The sequence below is a fragment of the Rhizopus delemar genome, genomic scaffold (genome assembly GCF_000149305.1).
Source record: "Rhizopus delemar RA 99-880 supercont3.15 genomic scaffold, whole genome shotgun sequence".
Taxonomy (NCBI): domain Eukaryota; kingdom Fungi; phylum Mucoromycota; class Mucoromycetes; order Mucorales; family Rhizopodaceae; genus Rhizopus; species Rhizopus delemar.
In genome coordinates, this window is record NW_027137841.1 from 881,676 (window position 1) to 905,676 (window position 24,001).

Here is a 24,001-nt window from a genome sequence, read left to right on the forward strand (position 1 = left end):
CACCATGTTGACAGTGAAAATGAGAGGCCAAGAACTTTTATAGTCCCTCGTCTTTGTCTTGTATTTATTACCTTAAACAAACTGGCTCTTTTCATCAAATTCACAATTCTCAACAGATAAGTCATTGTGCACGTATGATATACAACCAAAAAAACTTGTATTTGACATAGTTTAGAAAAAAGAAGAGGATGCATAATAAACCTTGATATTTAAAGTAGTCAACAGTACACTATATCAACAAGCTTGCTTATTATGTTTATGATAGATTCAAAAAAAGAAATCAGTGAAATAGACTATTTATGCCAGATTTAAATTACAAAATGGATTCAAACAAGATAGATACCTCACACAAGTATTGATTATCTTTATAGTCAAACGAATGTCTTTCCTGTGATGATGGTAAGGCAACAAGATTGAACTAACACTCATCAAACATGGTGTTTTTTGAGCTTCCTGGAGGTTCATCTGATCAGAATGATGGATATGTTCCTATTTTCTGAATCTCGCTTACAATCCAAATCTGCAGATTTGTATATGGGAAAACATTTAAAAGGAAAAAAAAAATTTCATTGTATTTAGCACATGAATCATATAAACTATCAACTGAGTCTACTTGTTTATGATCTTAACGTTTATCCGTGTGTCCCCTTGTTGTTCTTCTTTATGATAGTAAACGATTCCCTTTTGGATACCAACCATTCATCCTTGGGTTGTTCTCCTAAAAAGTATGATTGCTCAGTCCATGCCTGTTTTTTATTATTTGACAAGCAACGTTTTACTTTTTAGCTGGAGAGTAGAATGTGTAGAAAGAGAAAAGGGACCTGTGGATAATTTTAATTTAAAGATCCGGTTGCATTTTTAGAATTTTGCCTTATGGTGTTGTCAAACATATTAAATATTTTTTTTTTCTCTCTCTCTCTCTCCTACATTTATACTTTTTTTTTTAATGTCCAATACAAATCAAGAAGATGTCAATAACGTAGACAAGATCCCCACTGAACAAAAGGGCGCTTTCCAATCTTTTATAAAGTCACTGGCTTCTTTCACTGGTGACCTTTCTGCTCTCACTTGCCCTGCTTTTTTATTGGCTCCTGTTTCACTCATTGAATATTCGCAAGTATTGCTAAAACGAAATGGTATCAAAGAAAACATAAAAAGTAACAGATATAACTGATAGTGAATATTGGACACAACAGCCGGACCTCTTTACAGACATTACAAAATCAGATGATGATGTTGAGCGCATGACCGCCTTTGTCAAATGGTTCATCTCCTCACTCAACGCGTCTTATTCTCGTCGTGTGCCCAAGGGTGATTGGGAAAAGAAGCCCTATAACCCCATCTTGGGTGAACAGTACAAGATGCACTGGGAGGATATGAATGGATCAGGTGAAACAAAAGTCCTCTGTGAGCAAGTCTCTCATCACCCACCTATCACTGGGTTCTGTATCAAGAATGATAAACATGGGATGGTGCTCAACGGTCATACTGGCCAAAAAACACGTTTTTCGAGCACCTCTTTGATATGTGATCAAGTCGGTCAATGTGTTCTTCATTTGAAGAACAGAAGTGACGAAACCTACATGTTTTCTTACCCTTCAGTCACTGTCAATGGCATTTGGTATGCAGGTAAAGCCTTGTGTGTACATGAAAAGAGCTCGATGACTCATCTTACTATAGCACCTTATGTTGAATTAACTGGCACTTCTTATGTTCAATCTTCGACTGGTTTGTATTGTACAATCGAGTACACATCTCGTGGTTGGATCTCTGGAGAAAGAAATCATTTCAAATGCTATATTCGTCGTAATGGTAACCCTAAAGAGTACATTTACAAGATAGAAGGACAGTGGAGTGGTAAATCAACCTTGACACCTTACAATTCCAAATCCTCTCAGCCCTTCTTGGATGTCACTGCGTTGACACCGGCTTCAATGCATGTTGAGGATGTTGAGAAACAAGATGAGATGGAGAGTAGAAAAATATGGCAAAAGGTATCAGATGCTATTCGTGCCAATGATACTCAAACAGCAGGCATTGAAAAAAGTAAGATTGAAAACAAGCAAAGACAAGAAAGAGCAGCCCGTTTGGAAGCAAATCAAGAATGGGAGCCAAAGTATTTCCACTGGGTAGACAATGAACCTATTGTGTCCACACTTCAACGTATGTTGACTTCTACCGTGAAAAACAAATACACCCCTGCTACCAGTGGCAACTGGGTAGTCAAAGAATAAACTATTTTGGATAATGAATTCACTGCTTTCTCTTTCTCGTATAAAATTCAATGTGAGCTAGTGTAGTTTTCATCATGTATATCATCGCAAGCATCCATTTCAATATCAGAAAAGAACCATTCAAGTTTAGAATTGTTTTATTTGGCAAAATAGTCTGAAGCGATCGTGAGCAACATACTTGCCGCTTTGAATTTTTATGGACTATGGCAGGTTTCTATCTATTACTTTCATATTACCTCCTTAAAATACAAGCGTGAGAATGGTTAGATGGGTCACACAAGGAGACCTGACGCAATTAAAAGACGTGAAAAAGAAGGGCATCTGACACATCGAGTTCCCGTGTTGAAACCAGGTGGGATGTAATTGAGATTGGTTTACTTTTTTAAAACATCTATAAATAATATTAAATTAATTAAAGCACTTGAGCCTTTTACTGTATCTCGTTTTTTAATGAGGGTGGACAGGAAATGAACAGGCTTGTTTATCATTTATTTAAAGAAAATAGTCTTATTGATCCATTGCTCTCTTTGCTTTAAGACCTTCAAGTATCTTGTTATCCTGTTTAGTATGATAAAAGAGGATGAGATCGAACTCTTTTCAAGGTATTTGGAGTTGATTCATTGCTTCAGGGCATAAGGGATTATCTTTTGTCAGATATACTTTTACAGTCATGTTTATTTAAAAATAGTGTTGACAATGCTCTTTACTTGTCAAGTTTGAATAAATCATCCGTGTTTCAGCAGATTGACAAGTTGCCATACAGAGCAAGATCAGGACTTTTTATGGATTTTTTAGTAAATGGATTTCTCAAGCAGATGTCTATCTCAAAGACAAGAGATTGAAGCATGAACCAGCTTTTAAAGAGTCCATCCTTGATGTCAAACCTTTGTATGGATTTAAACATAAAAGAGTGGTAGACTTGTTTTGAGTGGAAGTGAACAAGTAAATCCATCTAAAACAGTCGTGACGATAAAAAGCCAAGATTGATTTAGAAATGCAAGTTTTACTGAATGAACTCGTAAAATTGAATATCGATGAACAAGCTGTGTATGAATTGCTTGTTCAATGTGATCTATCTATCATGAAACATTAACACATCCTTGTTTACTTTTATAGACCATGAATGCTGCTTACATGAGATGATGCTTAGGTATGAAGCCTGGTATTTGTCAAGGATCATTAAAGAGCTTTACCTCCCAGAGATTTTAGACATCTGGTTTATTCCTCTTGTGGTGTCTTTTTTTTTTTTGTCAATTAAAAAACTACCATTATTTTGATCATCATGGATTTTAATAGAGTGCTAATATATATTGTGTACAAGACATGGCTGGTATTTTAATTAAAAAGGCAAAAAGAGAAAGAAAGGAAATTCTAAAGCATTCGAATTTATAAGGGAAGGAATGAAAATGCCATGTATGATTAATGATTCAATTAGACATTATCTAGATTTTAAATCCTCTCGAATAACTCTCTCTCCATCTTAATAAATGGGATGGTAAAAATGGATTTAACAACATCGATGTATTCTCTCCATACAAAAAAGAAAATTTGTGGCACAAATGACACTTTGAGTTGTATGCGACACAGATCGTGTCTGGGGGAACCTTTATAACCGTCCGAGTGCTTTTCTCGAACCATGCCTAATTAATTTTCACATTGATATGAAAACCAGCACGATTGATGACAGCCTATTTCTTAAACAGTCAAGGCTTGTATCCTTACAAAGCTAAAACCACTGCCTTATTTTCTTTTTCCAAGCTGTCAGGATCATTTCGAGCCACAGCATCAAAAATGAATCATCTTATAGCTGAAAGTGATTCTCATATGAAAATGAAGATACGTTGTTGAGATGGGTGAATCTTTACATTCAGTTCTGAGACTGTCCAAAACATTATCGATTGTAGATTGAGTGTTATCCGCAACTATTTGTCAAACATGTTCCCCTAATTTCTTTGTCAATCTACTATTGCGACTTGTCATTTTACTTGCTTCTTTAAAAAGGGACTCTTTGGTCTTGAATGAATGGTTGCACCATCTGTGAGCAATTCTCGCTTGCATACCAAGCTCACGTGCAACTTTTGCAGCCTTTCTACTGAATTCAGATCGATCATTTGATTAATAAACCTTATTTTATGGTTGTCATTGTACCAGTCTTAAGCGGACTTAACAACTCTTTCATTTTTTGTCGACTTTTCAATATTTTGCTTTATCTTTTCAAATGGTTCATTTGCGAGGTAATGTGTGTTTTTTTTAGCTGATGATTGTTTCAAAAACTAGGGTTGGATTGTTTATCTTGGTCAAAGCAAGTTTCGTAGAGTCAAGTGCCCTCTTTCTTCTTTTACCGTACATGGTGTCCTGACTGACTTCATAATAGAAGGTGTTACTCATTCTAATTAAAACCAAAAAAAAAAAAAAAGAAACCGACAATTTAAAAAGATGAAGGCGACACATTGTAAAATAAAGAAAGGGACAAGTCAATCACTCAATTTTCCAAAAGCAGCAATGCAATTGAAGAAAGCAGTAATATTTTCTGACCAGATTGTATTATATGTAATTGGCACAGAAACAAAAATGACTAAAAGCAATCAACTATGAAAACAACAGTCGTAATACAAACACTCCTCAACCGAGCATCTAATCTTGATTACTTTTCTATTGTTTTCATGTACCATTAATTAAATGTGCGGCATCTAAACAAGATACCATTGACAAAAAAAAAATACTAAATGCACGATTGACTAATCCGCACTGATTTTACCAAATATAAACATGAATAATTGAAACTAAGGAGACTTTGCTCCATTTAAATTTTATTAATTAAAGTGAACAATTTTTTGTAAAATCACAATTGATTCTAGGCTTCATGTAAGCATAGAATTGATCTATTGGGCAAATCTTTTGTTTACAACCAGGAAAGAGGATTACTTCTTCATTTTCCATTACACGAACAAATCTTTCCTTTGTTGACTTGTGCTTCAATACTTGGAACATAAGATTATTGGCATAGAATCCAAACTTGGATAATTTGAAGCTTCTGTGCTCAATTTCACTTTCTGTAGAACTCGAAGAGAGCGTGTCATTGTAAAGACCCAGCAGAGTACGAAGCGGCAATACAGTTTCAGTGTGACCAAATTTCAAATTCAATTTAACATCATTAGTATTGTTCATGTTCTCAATAATATCCTTTCCTAAATCGCAAGCCATGTCTTCATTGAGTTCTGGAATTCCATAAGAGTATTTATAATAGTGCTTTAAATCTTCAATGTATTCTAAATTTAAAACATCTTCCTTTGTAAGCAACTGACAAAATGTGTTTGATTTTTGATAAAGAGAGACCTCAGCTTGACAAGCGCTATAAAAATTTTCTACATCGTCAGTTGAAATGTTTAACCCGAGGCTCCCAGAAAGTCTTGATGCAATAGGCTTCAAGTATTTATCGTTGACAAATGCAGTCTTTTGTTTTGTGATCGCTTTACCATCTTTCTTCCATTTGGGGCATGCTTTATGGAAGGCAATGAGCGTGTCGTTGTTCTCTTGATAGGATAATAAAGGTACACCCATAGCATGATCCGATCCCAGATGCCCCTGGCCTTTGAAAGCCCCCATGCAAAATGAGTGGCCAGATTGTGAAGTACGAGTTGACCAAGAGGAATAGGCAGCAAACTGAGGACTAATAATGCCTTCATATGTCAAGTTTTTGATAAACTCTGGATAACGGAGAGCTAAACGTTGACCCATCAAATAATGTTCCATTTGGCCACGAGAGTTCAAAAGTCCTTCGTAGTACATGTCGTAATTGTGAACAGCCTTCAACCAAGGTAAGTGTGCCTTGCTTTCCTTTAACTTGGTGATGGAATCATGAATAGCCTCTACATCACCAGAAACTGGGTACCTTGTTCCATGACGAATGATCATTTGAATTTGCTCCAAGTCATACTCCTTTGTGATCTCATCCTTGACCGTATGGCGAAACTTGTAAGAGGGATAGTTTGTGCTAGAACCCATGTGATTCATTATCCAGCCAAGAGTTATCGATGTATCATTGTGCTTTTTTGCTTCAACTTTATTTAATGAGGCAAGGGAAATAAAGAGAGCCAAGACTGACCAAAGACCAGAGAAAAGCCTAAACATTTGTTGATCACTGATTTTTGAATTATTGGCCCCTATTTATGTTTTTAGTCCAAAATTTTTCATGTGCCTTGGGTTCTCACGTCAGTTGTAGAATTTAGTGGATTTTTCGTTACACAGCGATCTCTTTTTTTTTTTTTTTTTTTTCTTCCCGCTTTTTCTAAATTTGATCATTTCAAATAACAATTTTACATATTTACTCTTCATCTGCAAGAGCATGTATCCATTATTTTGATTAATTATAAAATGATATATTTTTTAACTTATTTAATTACAAAATTAATCAAATTGCTTTCTAAGCTAATTTCAGGTACGCGATTGCTAAAGTATCGTAAAGCATTACTTCATTGGTAGATATGTGTAACACAGCTTATAAGGCATGCTTTGTTTAGTAAAATGTATTGGCTTGTTGTTATGATCAATAGATGTGATGTCAACGAATAAAGATGAGCTGCCGCTTGTAGAACATTAGTGGACGAAAAGTGTTTAATGATGTGCGACATTGCATTCAAGCGTTTACATAAGAACAAACATCCCATTCAGTGACAATATACACTAGCAAATTTCGGGTTTATTACGCATGTTATTAAATAACTGTTCTTAGATAGTATATGAACTTGTCAGTTTTTATTTCAATAGATTGTCGTATCAGATTATCAGATACGCGGAGTAATCCCTGTACAGACTACGACATCTCAACTTTTCTTGTAGAAAATAATTATTCATCCGTGCTCAGTTACAAAGATCAGCAAACATATTAGTCAATTATAACCATTTTCGGCAAGTTTCGTATCTTCAATAAAGTGATATTGCCTTGACTACGTGAGTTTCCTTAAACAATACTGCAGAGAGGTGTTTAATTACAAGAATAGAATAAAAAATGTTTTTTTTATCAACGTTGGACATTGTCAAACGAAGCCCAGTATTATCTATCCTTGTAAACACCACAGTTAAGCATAATTCTATACCTCATGATTTTGACTGCAGAAATTTATCATGAAATTTAATCGCGTGCCATTTCTAATGCAATTGCTATTGGCCCCACTTTAATGATGTGTACAATCAAAACTCTTCATGCTGTCCTTTACTTTAATGATAAAATAAAGTAATTTTTGTTTTTTGTATTTCTTTATACATTCCGAAACGATGATTGTCTGAATTTTTATATTTGTTGGTAGATGAAGAATATTTTTCCGGTGAGAGACTTTTTCATTGTAATCTTTTTTGGTAAACGCGTTTTTTTTTATTCTTTATTCAATAAAACTATATATACGTTAGCATACTTTTAGTAACATGTCATCCAACAACAACAACAGCAACAACAACAATACCATTTACACTTTAGCCACCATTCACGAAGCTTTAACGCCTTCATCTTTGGATGGTGTTATGCAATTGGCTACAGGTGTCATCATCAAGGTCGACTCTGCTGCTTGGAAGGAATGCTTGGCCGAGATTAACGAAGCGTGTGCTTATGGCTGGAGAATTCTCAACTCAAATAAGCAGAAGGGTGATCTCACTGCTACAGAAGCTAAAGCCAGAAACATCTCCCTTTGCTTTTCACAGCAATATTGCTGTCATCGTGCAGGAACTTACAAGTCTGTTGCCAAGGACCGCCCTGTCCAAAAAAAGTCCAAGAAGGTGGATTGCAAGCGCACACTTCGTGTTAGAGGCTACTATGCTTATCCTCAATACTACGAATTTGTCATCGAAAAAGACCATACAAACCATGTTCCTGGCGACTTTTTGGATGACATTCGAACCCTTCGTTTGCCTAGAGATCGTTTGCACGAGATTCTGCAACAACTTCGAACCTCTTCCGAGACTCCTCGTCAGATAAGAATTGATATGTTGAAGGCTGCCGACACTTTCGGACGCAAGTCTCATCGTAAGATAAACTATCATGACATCTGGAACATCATGAACAAGGTATGTTTAGTCAAATATTTTTTTGATATAGTTGATATTAACTGTTTCGCTTTTGCCTTAGGTCGATAAAGAGCTGTATCATTTCCACAAAAATCATATGGAGTCTTTCAATATTTGGATGGATCAGAAGCTTCCCGAAGAAGGCTTTCATTGTTTTACTGGGAGATTGTCTTACTCCCAAGACTCCTCTTTGTTTGCATGTGGATTTGTCTCTCCAGATCAACAAATTCGTATGAAGAATTCGAAGGCTTTCTGTTTGGATGCTACTCACAGTATCTCCAGCAATTTGTCCGCTATTGTGTACACATTGATCATCCGTGATGATAGTATTGGTAGAGGATGGCCTGTTGACTATATGATTACCAACGATCGTAGCACGGGCCCTATTGTTGAATGGCTTCAACATTTGAGAAATTCTGGTCTTTTGGTTGATCCTGAACAATTTACCATCGATTGTTGTCAGTCTGAGGTTAATGCCATTACCAGAATATTTAATCCTAATCGCACAAAGATCCAGTTTTGTGTCTTCCATGTCACTCAAGCTTGGAATAAGCATCTTGTTTTAGTGTCTGTTCCTGGTAACACTCCTGGTGAAAACCGTAGTCTTCGTGGTGAGATGATGCGTTATCTTCAGAAAATTGTGTATGAGGAAGGCAAGGACCAGTTCCTTCAAATGGTTACTGCGTTCCAACTGAAGTATGCTGATCAAAGTAAGTTCATGGATTACTTTACCCGCAGCTGGTGTACCGAGGACAAGATGAAGGTTTGGAGCAGATCCTTTAAGGACCGTCAGTATTCTCATATGCTGACCAACAACTACATCGAATCTTGGCACAACCAATTGAAGACTGTGTTTCTTGGTAGAGTACGAAACAAGCGTCTTGACAAACTTGTTTTCGTTCTGGTTAACGATGTTGAGTATTACCTCAATCAAGAATTTGAAAGAGTGGTCCAAGAAAATGGCGCAATGTCACCTTTTTTAAGCAGCAAAGATTGCGTGAGTTAGAAGCAGAAGAAGCAGATGAGGAGGTTAGAAGTGATATGATAACAGGACCCATTACATTGGAAAATTCTGGTAAGTGCAAGTATATGGTATGTTCATTTGTCGAAGGTGCTTCAGTTGGTTACTCAATTGAAGTTACTGAAGACAATTTGATCATGCCTTGTACCTGTTACGACTTTGAAAAAAGACGCCAACCATGTAAGCATTTGTACTTGTTGAAATTGCATACTAATTTCTCGTTGCATTTTCCTTCTTCGACAACCCTCATCCTTCACAATGTAACTGGTCAAGATATATCTCAACAATTCATCTGAAACAGTTACCACCTCTGTGGTTGACAGAAAAAAAGACATCGCTAAACACTGCATGGATATTAGTTCGACACTGAAGTATGCTAATTCTGATTTATTAAGACTATCTACGTATATGACTGAAGAAGAAGCAACAATAATGCATGAAAAATATAAACACGCCCTTCAATTTGTTCAAGAAATGAAAGATAAGTATCAGACTCATTTTCGCCAATCCAGCACTCAACTTTAGAATAAAATAAGACATTAAATAAAATAAGATATTAAAATTTTCATCCAAACAAGAAAAATCCCCTAAGTTATTTTTCATATTTTGATTGTGGTAGATAAGCCTCTTTTTTGGAAAAACATTCTTCATCTACCAACAAATATAAAAACTCATTATTGCTTAATCGTAATAATATGTTACGCCACATTCTTAAAGAGTTAAAAAAGACTTTTTTTTTTTATTTTTTTCCCTCTTGACCTTCCCGTTCATCTTTATCTTGATCTGACTATCGGGCTCGTGTATGAAGACGGGTTGACAATAGGACTTTCATATATCTTTAGGACATTGTTGTGATGTATGACTCTGGTCAGATTAACCTTCTGTAGCTTGGGCGGTTTCTCAAATCGTTGACCATAGTACGCCTTTAGTTTCTTCTTCACATAACTATACTATTGGCCGGTGGCTCAAAGGTTAATGTCCGTCTCTTAATTTCGTTCTTCTGCTTATCCAACAATGCTTTCATAAATAGAAAAGTTAAGTAATTGTTATTTCTTTGGTCATATATTGTCTTATTCATATTGATTCTAAAGTACTTGTAAACAATAGATTCAGAACATTCGGATTGTTTATGGTTGATTGATTTTGCAGATCCGATTGTTACTTCAGTTTGGATGGTTTTTAAGCAGGGCGAATATCTTCCCTATAGTGTTTACTATTCCTTTAGGAGCATTATTGATAATAGTTTGGTTCTGGATCCCTGCATAACCATATTCTATACACAAACTATTTCCCTTCTCTTTCCTTCTTTGTTTTTATTTTGACTCTGACTTCTAAATAAACTAGTCTACATATAAAAGCTACATATTCAAAGTCTTCAGATTGAGTAGATGTTGATTGAACATTAATACTGATAAGCAATATCATTATATTTATTATTATTATTATTACAGTTAATCCGTATATAAAACCAATATACTTAATAATTGTTAAAAAAAAAAAAGAAAAAAGAAAGGCAAACTAAGAACTTGATGGTTCTCCATCACTTTATTTCTTTCTTTTACGAGCTAACAAGTAATTGTCGACTGTAAGCCAATGTTTGGGTGGAATATGCATGTTTTCCGTATTTGAAAGGATGGCCGTTTCTGATTTAATAACTGTCTCCAAGTCGACATTCTGTTTACAACATAAAATAGGGTTAGTAAGAAATGCAAGGCTTAATTACTGTATTCGTGTTTACCTTTAATTGTAATAAACGCAATACAATGGTGGGAAGTGAGTCTAATTGGCTCAATGTAAAACACAAATCGACTTCAGAAAATTTTCTAAAGCGATACAACTGAGGGGAGATCATATCCATCACGTAATTGGACATACGCTTGCCCTGGGCTAACATTCCACAAACGATGGGGTTTGGGATCCTATCCTCCACCAAATCATTATAAGCTGCTTTCATTTGGCGTCCTAGCTTGACTTCATCAGACTCTACGGCGGAATTGTTCTCCGTAGGTTTAAATTCGGCGATGAGAATAACGCATTTGATATTGATTGTTTGGGTATAAACGCAAAAATCAGGTTTATATGATACGGGATTATGTTTCTTGATATCATTGCCGTTTGCCCTATATTGTATAGATTTAAATATATATTAACTGTCTATTCAGTCAAATTTAGATGTTTATAGCTTTAAATTACCAGCGCGTCTTTAGTCTACGGTCAGATTCAAATATTGAGACAATAATGGGACTCAGGTAGTGGTGAACGTAGGAGTCTTCAATGGCCTTATCCGATGATCCATCTATTAATATGGGTAAGCTAAGTAAAAATGATAATATAAGTAATACAGCATTAAAATGTTGGTTACAGTTAATGTATACTTACAAGGACGACAAGATGTGGGCAGTATGTGTATCAACTACATTTTTGGATATCGTAGCCTCAGTCATAAAGCCTGAGCATCTTGAAACACAAGACATAAAATCATTTGGGGGATCAATGCCTAACTGGGAGCACCATGAAGCTGCTTTGATCGATGGTTCGGGGAGAAATGGCTTAAGATCCCAAGCTGATAGAATCGATGTATGTACATCCAATCTGAAATATCTCGTCAGGGAAGCATCAATGTTATCTTTAAATAAATAAATATCATTCAGGGCCCTATAGAAATCATAAGATAAGTAAATCTGATTATGCTCAACACTAATATTTATTCTACTTACAAAAGTCTCATATCCGACAAGTTCGCAGGGTTGTCTTTCATCTTTTTTGTGTTTTCTTTAAACCTAAAGCATCTTTGGCTGATGTCATACGTTTCAACATTTTGGTTGATACCAGCAACCAACCAACGTACTTGTTGCTGTTGTGTCTCCTCTTGCTGCTGCGCCCCCTCTATCCCGTCCACGAAATAATAGTCACATACCCTAAGCCGGTGATAATTCAACGAATGCTGTGAGGAATGGTCACTCTCACCATCACCATCAGGCCCTTGAGCTTGTGGGGGTGCCTAAATATAAATTCAATACTTTAGTAGTCGGAAGGAAATAACAACATGTTTATTATCTTGTATTAGTGTATTCGCCTTACTATATTTTTAATTTCAACTTCGTTCATTGTTATATTTTGATTGAATAGTTTTCTTTTCTTTATTGCGTTCATAGCCAAATTTGCCTTCAACTCAGCTTTTGTTGGCTAAATTTCAAAAGAGTAAGTTTTCTATTATCTTTTCAGTTCATGTTCGCTCGTTTACCATTTTGTCTTTTATTAAAGCGCGAGCATAGTCTTTTATGGTATTTGGGATTCCCTCCAATTGGGCGATCCAATTCAAATCATGATAGAAATCTTTTACAATATTTTGGAATTGTTTAGATTTGTCTATATTTAGGTGTGTTTCCTGATAGTATTTTTCAAATTTCCATTCGTCAGCGCTGTATATAGAAAAGAAATAAGAGGAACCTTCCTTGACAACTGATACAGTAGCCGCTCTATTTAAGGGTGTCTGATTTAAGGGTGTTTTCTATTTATGGGTGTATTTCTAAAGAACGGCATAGGTCCCCAGCATAAATACCACTATACCACTATTCTATTTAAGGGTGCAAACCAAATACTTTTACCACTAAATAGAAAAATTTTTTGTAAGTGATAGTTTTTTGGAGCACTCTAACAATAAATTTTTTACTTTGTAAAATAGGATCGAAGATCTGTTTGCTCTTTTGACATTCAATTCAGCACAAGAGTCAGCCAATCTCATTCGAATTCGGCGGTGTAATTTACGATTAAGATCGCCCAAAGGAACTTCGTACATGAAAATAGTTTCATAGGCTTCTCTCAACTGTTTTTTTACACTCTACTATATCGACACGCTATTCATCTTGCTCTGTATTATCATTTTCTTCTATTTCATCTATGTTGCCTTCTGCCGTTTCTTCATTATTAGTAGTACTTGTTATATAGCATACTATCATCTTGCTTTCATCTGCTTCAAGGTTCAACTGGCTAACATCAGTAACCTTGTTGTCAAAGTTCCCGGGGGAGATCTGGGAGCATTCCATTTATTGTTTTTGGTTTTACTTTAAGCCATGCATTAGCTAGAAAAACCATAGCCTGAGCTTGATCCATTTTGTAAACATTCGGATTATCCAACTTTTTACTGATATACAGACATAAAGCACGATCGTACTGCTGGGCTCGGAAGTGTGCCTTAAAGTTGTCAATAATTCCTGTGTATACAAAATACTAATGAGAAAACTGTAAAACAAAAAGACAGTTTATATAGCATTTTATCAAGAAATAATAGGTTACGTACATCAAGATCCTGTAACTTGCTAATCGTGTTTGCTAGTGGAAATATCAATTTAATATTGTTGAGCAGAATTCTTGTTTTATGAACGGATGCATTATCCAAAAGAAAAGCAATTTTTCGACTCTGTCTTCCAAAGGCAACATTTAACTTTTTCACGTATGTTGTCATCCAAGCATTAGTAGAATAATGGTATTCAATTTCATGTTTTTTTCCAATTGCAATCATGGATAACAAATTAGCTCTTGTGTTGTCCGATAACAATTGGGCGCCCTTTGTAAGTCCCATCCGAGTTACAGAGCAACTCAACTGTCAGACATGTTTTACTATTTTTAGACCATCAAGCAGCTCAGAACATATGGTTATTCTTAGTGGTTGCTGGTAATATAAGCCTGTTTCATCAAAGTTCATGATATTTGCAGGATCACATGGCCCAAGAAGTTCTTCTATCTTCCTCAATTCGTTCTGAATGCTTTCAGAAGTAATGTCTACCGAGACACTTTCATCATGCATTGGCCTGCATTTTACTCCAATTCGTTTAAAAAGTTTTGTGAGCCATCCAGAAGACAATGAAATTTCATTTTCAAGGATTCTATACTTTACTCAAGCAATAGGTCTTACATATCGAAGGATTGAGTCTCGATTGACTGGTAGATTGTTATTGTTCATGTCTGCAACAAGCTTTACTACTTCATCATCAAATTGAGGATAGCGTGTTGTTGTTAGACTTTTGCCATGATTGACAACATTATTATTACTATATAACGTTTCAGCATTTTTGACAATGTTTTATATAGTCTGTTGGGCAAGTGGTTGATCTAAATTGAATTTCTTCATAGCCCATTTACCTAATTCTGTTTGATTAAGCTGGTCAGTAGCATTTTGATCCAAAAGCTCAATCTTTTGAGAAAGAAAGGCATACACGTTTATTATTAGACATTTTTGTATAGATAGAATTTATTGTATCATATATTTATTCTCATCAAAATTATTTTGAGTCTACAACTCGTATATTATCCTTCCAGCAATTTTGACCAAGTCTTAAGCAAGTTTTGATTTGTTCTTACACAATTACCAAATCTATACCAAACGACAGTGGTCTATGTGGAAACACGTTGTACAAATATGTCTATAATGTAGTTACAATACGTATTAAGTGACTTCATTTGTTAACAGTCACGTATTTCGATTTAAGGGTATTTTTATTTAAGGGTGGATATTCCAAAAATTTTGACCACCCTTAAATAGAGCGGCTACTGTATAATAAAACACCGAACTAATATGCACGTATTTCTTTTTATCTTTTAAACGGCAAAGTCTAGAATACTTTATGTATTTTGAAACTTAATGATATGATTGTGTATAATATATGTTCGTAATGTAAATGAAAAAAAAAAAATGGATGTAAAAAATATATATTAGATTAGCAGTGAGAGGGAGAGTATACAGGACCCAGAGAATTCTGTTGTAGAACAGTAACTGATTGTAGTTGACATTAACAAATATAAGTCTTAATACAAGATCATAATTAAAATAAAATGAAATATAAGTTTATTTAAATAAGATCATACAATCAATTCCAATTAAACATATTCTTGTAGAATATGTATTGTATTCATGAGAGTTCTTTGATAAGAAGAAGTATCAACTAAAATAACCAAATCCAATTCAATGTCAGGAATATTGCTAATCTTTCACATAATTGAAATAACGCGTAAAATAACGTTATTCAAATCAATGAGAAATTCCCAGAATAAAAGATAATCTATGACAGACATACAAAAGAACAAATGAAAAGTTTTCATAATCATAATTATAGATAACACTTGCTAAAGTACCTGAATATTAGAAGAACGATCACAATAGAAGATATCAAGCCACTCACTCAATAAGATATAAATACCTGCCTTCAATTAGAATAATTTTTACTTTAACTTAAACTGAAATAAAGATCAGTCTCAAAAAGTATCCAAACTGTTTCTTGATCTTTGTTTCCACCTTCTTTTTTATTACATTAACCATTATACAACAAATTCATCCCACTGCTGTCATCACTTTTTGTTAATTTTAAAATGATAGGATTAACCATGTCCTGTAAAGAAGTTGGTGGGTTTGAATCATATCTACAACTAGCATGATTTGCTTTATGGTCCTTCCTGAGCTCAACAATGCTCTCCACAGATTCCTCAAGCAGGCACTATTAATAAGAACAACTAAATATTTTGTTTTGTTTATTCAAGGATTCTTATTACCTTTGTCATCCAACAAAACTTGACCAAATCGGGCACGTATTCATCTTTTTCATCGTATTCAGGCTTTATTATTAACTCCGCCTCTCTCCAAATGTCAAAAATGCCTTCCTGTTGGAAGCAAACACTCCAAAGGTGTAATTTGCTTCTTATTTGTATATAAAAGCAATTAGAATTCGATGAATATTTAGTAAAATATAATGTTACCTGCTGCGTGTAAAAAAAAACTTTAACTTTACAAAACTTTTCGATGTTTGCAAAGTGGAATTCATCTGCAATGCATTTTAACATTGCAAGCAATCCAAACATGCCCTTATGATGGTCAAAATTCAATTTGACGCTATCTGTATTACGAAAATGCCCTGAGGTTTCCAACAGTAGCAACTCCAATTGCTTGATTCCAAAAAGCTTAATTAATCCGTCTGTTTTATAACAGCTCTTTTCATGGGAATGGATGCCATTTGCTTTTAGTTGCTGCGTCATACTTTGGAGAAGCGGCTGGCCAGATTCAAATTCAGAATTACAATTGCTTATTGTGATACTCTTGGCAATAATGCCAAGGTAAGGCCAAATAAACAATTGGCTGAATCCATCCTCATATTTATACTTATCTATATGCGAGCTGTACATTTTGTAACTGTGATAAAGTATTGTAAGATCGTGCCTGATAATTCACAACAAATATACAACTTACGCCGCACGTAGAATTTCTTCTAAAAACTCCAGATTTTTCGCCTCTTCTTCCTTTCCGTTTAATGATACTATATGCATCGTAACTTCTCTGACTTTATTCTTGAACTGGCTTAAGTCATCCTACATTAAGTAAAAATATTGAGTTATAAAACATTCTAATTTTTAACATTTATAGTCCAATTGCTTACACAATCAACAACTACATCAATGAACTTAAAAAACGCCTTTGGAATTGTATGCAGTGCATGACTGTGGTTTTCCATGTGTCTCGTATACAGATCTTTATCTAAATAAGGTTTTGATGAAACCCCCTTGCCAGATCGGATTATGTTATTTGCCTCAGGGCTAATAAAGGAAGAAAAATAACTTCATTGATTAGATAAAAGTTTAATTCCATGCCTATAAAGAGGTTTGGGGACTCTAAAATTGTAGTGCCTAAGATCTGAAATTCGTACTAATTTTAATGGGTGCTGCATAAACAGTGTCTGTGAGCCAATGATTAGACAAAGCATAAGTAAAAATTTACAAAAACGAAGGTAAATTTTTCTTGCTTGTACAATGCCGGTGAGTCAACATGTAAGAATTTCCATTTAAGGCAAATACAAAATTGTTCCCAAACCTCTCTGATTGATTACCTGAATGGATGAAATGTGGCCTTATGATTAATCAAAAACTTTAACCAATCTAACCAAACACTTTGCTTCAAAGCGAAAAATAAAATAAAATTTCTATCAGATCATGTATAATCTTTTTATTTCAGTAATTTACTTGTATAGTCTTAATTCGATCTACAACATCGTTTTCTATCTTTTCATTCTCTTCATCCATATCTCTTATTTCTTGTACATAGCCATGTTTTTTCTTGGAAGTGCTGCTTTCATCAATGGAATCCTTCATTTATAGATGCACAAGAAAAGATCATTAAATTTACACAATATTATGTTATAGATAGACGTCTTACCATATTTTTAATTTCAACTTCGTTCATTGTTATATTTTGATTGAATAGTTTTCTTTTCTTTATTGCGTTCATAGCCAAATTTGCCTTCAACTCAGCTTTTGTTGGCTAAATTTCAAAAGAGTAAGTTTTCTATTATCTTTTCAGTTCATGTTCGCTCGTTTACCATTTTGTCTTTTATTAAAGCGCGAGCATAGTCTTTTATGGTATTTGGGATTCCCTCCAATTGGGCGATCCAATTCAAATCATGATAGAAATCTTTTACAATATTTTGGAATTGTTTAGATTTGTCTATATTTAGGTGTGTTTCCTGATAGTATTTTTCAAATTTCCATTCGTCAGCGCTGTAAAAGAGGAATAGTTTTTTGAAAAAATTTTCTAAAATAGTGGATGTTTGCTACGTCACCAACTTTCTTTTTTAACGGAATCCCTTATAAGGACACAGTAAATACAGTCGTTTTGGCAATGGAACGACTGTAATACCAATATTGACAAAACGAAGACAGAAAATGTGATACATACTCTCTGAGCCACGCTTTATTTTCCATATATTATAATAATAAAATTTTTCCCTTTCTTATATCTTCAAAGCTAAGCATATATAATGATCAATTTTTTTGGGAGGTATGTAATATATAAATCTAAACTAAATTATAGCCAACTATGTTAAAAACAATAATTTCAGGAACCAAAGAACCGGCGATATCAAGGGTGGGCATCTATCACATTACTCGACTTCGTTTCGCCAACATTTTGATTGTTTGTCGTTTCTAAATCAATTTCAATTGGCTCCACTCTATCTCCTAATGTGATAGTGTTTTCTGGTAAAAAAAAAAAATTAATGTTGCAATAGCAGTACTGGACGATTGTTGTGTTGCACGTTTGTAATAAAAATTTTCAAAAGTCTTTGAATTTAGACTTCAGTTCACATGTTCCTTGGCTGTTCGAATAGAATGACCTTTTTCAATTGCCTTGGTACTTGAGGCTGAGCGAATTGGGTGAGCTTTGCATTGTGTTGTGTCGATACCAGATGTTTGCATAATGTCCTTTACCCATTTGGAAGTTGTTGAGGGCTTGATTGAAGAATCCTTGTCAGTATGGTCAATATAAGTTAATAGTAATGTATGACCTTCTGGTAAAGTTGTTCTAATATGTGTGATCCTGTCTATAAAAATTTTCAAGGTTGTGGTTGGATATAACTGCTTATCACCAATAATACCTAGTCTTGTGGTTTTTACTTGAGCTTTTTTTGGTTCCCGAAAGTGTATGGTGACCCAGTAAGTTCATTGTTGTTGTTTATACTGTCAAACGCAAATTTCACGTCCCTACCTTGGATCCGTCCAATATCTGATCTTGGTCGTGCTATGATTGCTAAACAAAGTAACGCTAATACTTTTTGTTGAAGTGTATAAATAGATATGGTGTGAGAATCAGTCCAATTTGTCTTAACATATGAAGTAATTTGGTCAGTATTCCAAGTTGAAAGTTGTGCATTTGATGGAATCTTTTATTTCTGATCGATGTTTTGCTGCAAAAAAATCTTGAATAGCTGGTTGATTTGCAATTTGTCGTATTTGCCTTGTTAAATATTTATTATTCGTATGAAATTACTCAAATCTTACATAAAAAATAACAAGTACTGAATACATAATATTGCTTATTACATATTCTCTAAGATTCACTTCCAATGTTAACCATATATTGTTGTAGAACAGTAACTGATTGTAGTTGACATTAACAAATATAAGTCTTAATACAAGATCATAATTAAAATAAAATGAAATATAAGTTTATTTAAATAAGATCATACAATCAATTCCAATTAAACATGTTCTTTTAGAATATGTACTGTATTCATGAGAGTTCTTTGATAAGAAGAAGTATCAACTAAAAAAACCTGATGTATCCATCATTCATAACTCGATATGAAGATAGTATGAATAAGCTACATGTAAAATATATCCAATAAATAGGCTACAGGTTAATTCGGATAATCTTCAATAAGGATAAGATGCTGCGTAATTACACGGTTAAATTGTATTAAATCCAGGAACTAAATCACGGTCAGCCGCAGTCAATCAAATACGAGTATTCTATGACAAATATAACAATAGAAGGACACGTTGTGATATTTGAGGTTTTATAATATAAAAAGTACTAAGTCAATCAACAAATGTAAAAATAAGTGAGACTCAAAGTATATTGTCCTTTATTCAAGTTAAAAATATGAGGGTATTTATACTTTTTCTAATTACGGCTAAATATTAATATTTACAGTATATGACTATTGATTATTAATCGATATTAGACGATAAGTTATTTATATGATTGGCATAGTTTAACATCTTCTTATCAAGAAGTAGTTATTATTTCTGATCCAGGAACTTATTAGAATATTCTGGAGTGGATCGGGATTTTATTTGAAGTGGCATAATAACGTGCCACCAAGCTTAAACCTGAAAAATTTTAATTTTGTTTCAAATTTTTTTTTTTTGACATCGTGGACATGATGAGGTGTATTTTTTTTTTTTTCTTTTTTTTTTAGACATCGTGGACATGATGAGGTGTAATTTTTTTTTTAGACATCTCATGGCATTTAGTGTAGACATTGCTCATTTCCTGAAATTAGAGGGACTTAATGGCGGTTTTTTCTTAAAAAAAATATTTTTAATGATATTTATTGTTGACTATACCAAATCTGAAGGCACTCTGACTTTTCTGTGAGACAAATACTTTTTCTCGACAAACTTTTTCACCTCTTGAACAACTTCTCTTCCATCAGTACATCGACTATAAGCTTCAATAAAGCCCATTGATCTCCTAAAATACCTACGTATATGTGCTAAATCGCCGGCTTTATCCAAAAATAAATTGATATTTTTCTCAAGAGACTTAAAGGAGTAATCGCATTTCAAGCGAGCTTCTCTTTTTGCTGCACCCCAGTACATTTCGATCCAATTGCATTCGCAATGGTATTTAGGATACAGCTCAAAAACGTGGCCAGAGTTTATGATCACCTCCTCCAAAGCAGACTTTTGATTTTTAAAATCAGGGCAATTCTCTAAAAAATGGAGGGCGCAGCAAATCGGGTTAACTCTATCTGGAGCCCCACAATGTAACTTCCATTTCTTGCCTTCCAGATCATGTCCAATCCATAGACTTCTTTCCTCCAAAATTTTTCTTATTCCCTTGAAATAACGTACTTTTTTTGTTTTCAAGTTTCCCTTCTTATCCCTTTTCTTGATCTCCTTTTCATAGTAGAAGGACTGGACTTCCTCCATATCTGTGGATCTTGAGATATATACAGTATCTCGGAACTGGAATTTCTCACTCAATGGCCAAGGCTTTTCATTGAGAGTCATTCGGCTGGCGACCAAAGCATCATCAGCAAAAGCACCATGATTGGAGCTGTTATCAAAAAGAAAAACAGCTACACAATTGGGGTGAAGTGCTTCGAAAAGGCCGATTGCATCTTCTTTTAACTGCTCAACCATGTGTTTCGAAGTCCACCATCCATCTCTTGCAGTACCTGCCTTGAACAGCTTTCTTGAAGACCACTTTTGAATCTTCATTGTTCCATGGCAAGGGCATTGAAACTCACTCACCATGATAGATAGTCCAGGACCCTTTTTTCTGATGTAATTTTCTCCATCAGCTAACCACATATCGTTCTTACCATCATTTGCATAGAAAGTACTTTCATCGTGCGTAACGAACACGCACTTTCTCTCGCCTTCTGGTAATGCATTTGGCTCCAATACATCTTCCTCAGTTTCTCCAGAGTAAAAATCCATTTTTTCCATATATTTGAGCATCCTCTTCGACCAAACATTTCTATACTCGACCACATCTTCTCGCTCGTGACCATCAAAGTAAATGGTTTTTTTGTTCTTTCTATAGGCATAACCCCATTCATGGAGATAGTTACTGAGCGTGCTTTCAGAAACAGGTTGCATTATTACGCCCAATTTGGATGGGACAACTACTTCATCAATGAATTTTTTAATAGTAACCAAGGAACGTTCAGCAGACTTCATTCTACGTATTTCTTCGAGAACCATTTCCTTGATATCGGCATCATTAAGAAAAGACTTTCTTTTTGAATGAACACCTTGTCGATGTCTCGATAACACCCCTTGACTCAAATATTCTTTAGCCCATTTTACGATAGTCATGGCACGATACGCAACGCTGTTATCTGCCCAATGAATCCTAGCTGCCTCACGAGAAGCCAAAGTAATAGGAATACCCTCAATTCTCTTAATAAAATAAGTATAAATCGAAGAGTATTGCAAAAAACTGTATCTCTCGACCGTGTTTTTATCCTTCGAGTTCATCACAGGCTTCACATACATTTGAAGTTTTGGAAGCATTTCTTGGATTCTCAAAAGTTGTATTTCATTCTTTGACAATATGGGAGAACTGGCTTCTACAACAGGGGCAATAGACACAAATCCAAAACTCTCCAGTTTGCCCTTATCATTAACAGATTTAGCTTCTTTTTCTCGTCTCCAGCGCGTTGACCTAGAGGTTTTCGAGTAAGACAAGGGTCTGTTTCGCTTTACATTTTTATCAAGCAAAACATTGTTGATTGACATGCTGATTGTAGGATCAGCATTACGCATTTCAGTTATGTTGCTTAATTCTATAAGCTCAGAATCGCTCATGTCCCAGTCTTGATCTCTTAAATGAGGGACAAATTGGCTCGTCTCATTTCTATGTTTTTTAAGATAAGCTCGTTTTCTAGCGTTAAGTGGAGGCATAGTTTTAGAGTATGAATAAGGGAGAAGAGGCATCTGTGTTATAGTACGGGCTCTTTTATATTGATTACGTAATATGTGACTGTTATTTTTCACTGTCCTGTACCATACGGTATTAAAAAAATTTGTTTCAAAATATGTCTTCCCTTAAGGACTGCCAGCTAAAATTTTGAAATACCGCATGTTTTCAAATGATATAAGAAGAAAATATTATTAATAAAAAAAACAATCTAATCCATAAGAAATGTTCAGAAAGGTTTATATAATAATTGTTATGGCTTTGTTTTATTGTTGGATTATTTGTGGAAAAGTTTATAGCATTTGAAAATTGTCAAAAATTTTTCAGGTTTAAGCTTGGTGGCACGTTACAATGTCCGATATTTCTAATTTGGAGGATCATTGTTCGTAGTAACTTACATTCATGGTTCTTTCCAATTTAGAAACATTCCCACCTGCTAAGCCACCCAGCAGGCTTCCCAACAATGCTATTACTCCAGTTAAAAAGGATTGGAGTGCGATCGTCAAAGGATCGATTAAGACATCTAGTTATGATCGATCTTCATCTACCACTATTACCTCTACTTCCAACATCGACGCGGTAGATGCTGTAACCTCTCACTATCGCCTTTCCTCGATGAGACCTTTTTTGAAAGGAGCCTCAGAAGGTTCTGTTCTCTTGGAAATCACAAACGTTAAAGACAAGAAACTTTTTTTAACAGAACTAAAGGAACTGTGTGATGATAACACCCATCTGTGGAGTATTGAGGATGTGATCCGTCAGGATTTCGGTCGTTTATTTGCTGGAATTACTTTCTCTCCGGAATATGCAGAGTTGGCGTGCAATACTGGTTTGAAGTTGCCCTCGTTTGACTCTCCTTTTCAAGGCTATCGCTCTCTTCCTCCTGATTCTGAAGTGCTGACTATCACTTTCATTGGGCTTCCCCGTCAATATGGGCGTAAAGATGGAGGATTGACCCAACTTCGAAATGATATGATATTTAATCTTTCCGCATTTGGAACCGTGTGTGATAGTGGAATTGTCGTATTTACCTTAATAATTTTCTTAATGTCGTGTGAGATCACTCAAAAGATTCTTCAACTAATAATTTGACTGTATATCATATATAGCCCAAAGTGCTATATACGATAAACAGCCCACATGATTTATCCAAGAATAAAAAGGAACAAGAGAGGACGAGACTCGATAAAGAGATTGTTTTATTTAATAAGAAAATTGTACTCTATTTATACTTTTCATACACGGATAATATTTCATGTCATGGATTAATAATTAATGAGTATGATATAGCTGATGACAAATAGATAAGGGTTACGTGTTCTTCTATTGTTATATTTGTCATTGAATACTCGTATATGATTGACTGCGGCTGACTGTGATTTAGTTCCTGGATTTAATATAGTTTAACCGTGCAATTACGCAGCATCTTATCCTTAATGAAGATTATCCGAATTAACCTGTAGCTTGTCTATTGGATACATTTACATGTAGCTTATTAATACTGTTTTCATATCGAGTTATGAATGATGGATACATCATTGCCCCCTTCCAGGTTGGAACAACCGATGAACATCATGAATAACGAAGAGTACATGGATTGTATCTAATATGATTGCTTAGGCTGTTCATATTAAAGACGTAAGTGTAGAGAAAAGAGAGAGCATGCTCTTCTGGTATATAATCGATAAAAACCCATAAAAACCTGTTTAGGAAAAA

At 34.7% G+C, this 24,001-nt stretch overlaps 8 protein-coding genes across 8 annotated transcripts; 3 read left to right on the forward strand and 5 right to left on the reverse strand.

Annotated features, from left to right (window-relative positions):
- Positions 1 to 1,244: 1,244 nt before the first annotated feature.
- On the forward strand, positions 1,245 to 2,234 carry RO3G_15125 (uncharacterized protein; the record flags this gene model as incomplete). The annotated part of the gene is made up of 2 exons (XM_067669709.1): positions 1,245 to 1,629; positions 1,681 to 2,234. 2 exons carry the CDS (start codon positions 1,245 to 1,247, stop codon positions 2,232 to 2,234), a joined length of 939 nt encoding a protein of 312 aa, XP_067525810.1.
- Positions 2,235 to 5,051: 2,817 nt separating this feature from the next.
- Positions 5,052 to 6,365, reverse strand: RO3G_15126 (uncharacterized protein; the record flags this gene model as incomplete). Its single annotated transcript, XM_067669710.1, has 1 exon — positions 5,052 to 6,365. One exon carries the CDS (start codon positions 6,363 to 6,365, stop codon positions 5,052 to 5,054), a length of 1,314 nt encoding a protein of 437 aa, XP_067525811.1.
- A 1,290-nt stretch (positions 6,366 to 7,655) lies between these two features.
- RO3G_15127 (uncharacterized protein) lies at positions 7,656 to 9,297 on the forward strand (the record flags this gene model as incomplete). The annotated part of the gene is made up of 2 exons (XM_067669711.1): positions 7,656 to 8,291; positions 8,353 to 9,297. The coding sequence occupies 2 exons, from the start codon at positions 7,656 to 7,658 to the stop codon at positions 9,295 to 9,297; spliced, it is 1,581 nt and encodes a 526-aa protein (XP_067525812.1).
- A 1,560-nt stretch (positions 9,298 to 10,857) lies between these two features.
- On the reverse strand, positions 10,858 to 12,420 carry RO3G_15128 (uncharacterized protein; the record flags this gene model as incomplete). Its single annotated transcript, XM_067669712.1, has 6 exons — positions 10,858 to 10,986; positions 11,051 to 11,432; positions 11,506 to 11,625; positions 11,692 to 11,967; positions 12,030 to 12,313; positions 12,394 to 12,420. The coding sequence occupies 6 exons, from the start codon at positions 12,418 to 12,420 to the stop codon at positions 10,858 to 10,860; spliced, it is 1,218 nt and encodes a 405-aa protein (XP_067525813.1).
- Positions 12,421 to 15,620: 3,200 nt separating this feature from the next.
- RO3G_15129 (uncharacterized protein) lies at positions 15,621 to 17,675 on the reverse strand (the record flags this gene model as incomplete). Its single annotated transcript, XM_067669713.1, has 6 exons — positions 15,621 to 15,803; positions 16,063 to 16,492; positions 16,550 to 16,668; positions 17,317 to 17,439; positions 17,510 to 17,614; positions 17,673 to 17,675. 6 exons carry the CDS (start codon positions 17,673 to 17,675, stop codon positions 15,621 to 15,623), a joined length of 963 nt encoding a protein of 320 aa, XP_067525814.1.
- A 751-nt stretch (positions 17,676 to 18,426) lies between these two features.
- RO3G_15130 (uncharacterized protein) lies at positions 18,427 to 18,793 on the reverse strand (the record flags this gene model as incomplete). Its single annotated transcript, XM_067669714.1, has 2 exons — positions 18,427 to 18,671; positions 18,745 to 18,793. The coding sequence occupies 2 exons, from the start codon at positions 18,791 to 18,793 to the stop codon at positions 18,427 to 18,429; spliced, it is 294 nt and encodes a 97-aa protein (XP_067525815.1).
- A 1,400-nt stretch (positions 18,794 to 20,193) lies between these two features.
- RO3G_15131 (uncharacterized protein) lies at positions 20,194 to 22,269 on the reverse strand (the record flags this gene model as incomplete). Its single annotated transcript, XM_067669715.1, has 1 exon — positions 20,194 to 22,269. One exon carries the CDS (start codon positions 22,267 to 22,269, stop codon positions 20,194 to 20,196), a length of 2,076 nt encoding a protein of 691 aa, XP_067525816.1.
- A 418-nt stretch (positions 22,270 to 22,687) lies between these two features.
- RO3G_15132 (uncharacterized protein) lies at positions 22,688 to 23,429 on the forward strand (the record flags this gene model as incomplete). The annotated part of the gene is made up of 2 exons (XM_067669716.1): positions 22,688 to 23,222; positions 23,395 to 23,429. The coding sequence occupies 2 exons, from the start codon at positions 22,688 to 22,690 to the stop codon at positions 23,427 to 23,429; spliced, it is 570 nt and encodes a 189-aa protein (XP_067525817.1).
- Positions 23,430 to 24,001: the final 572 nt, after the last annotated feature.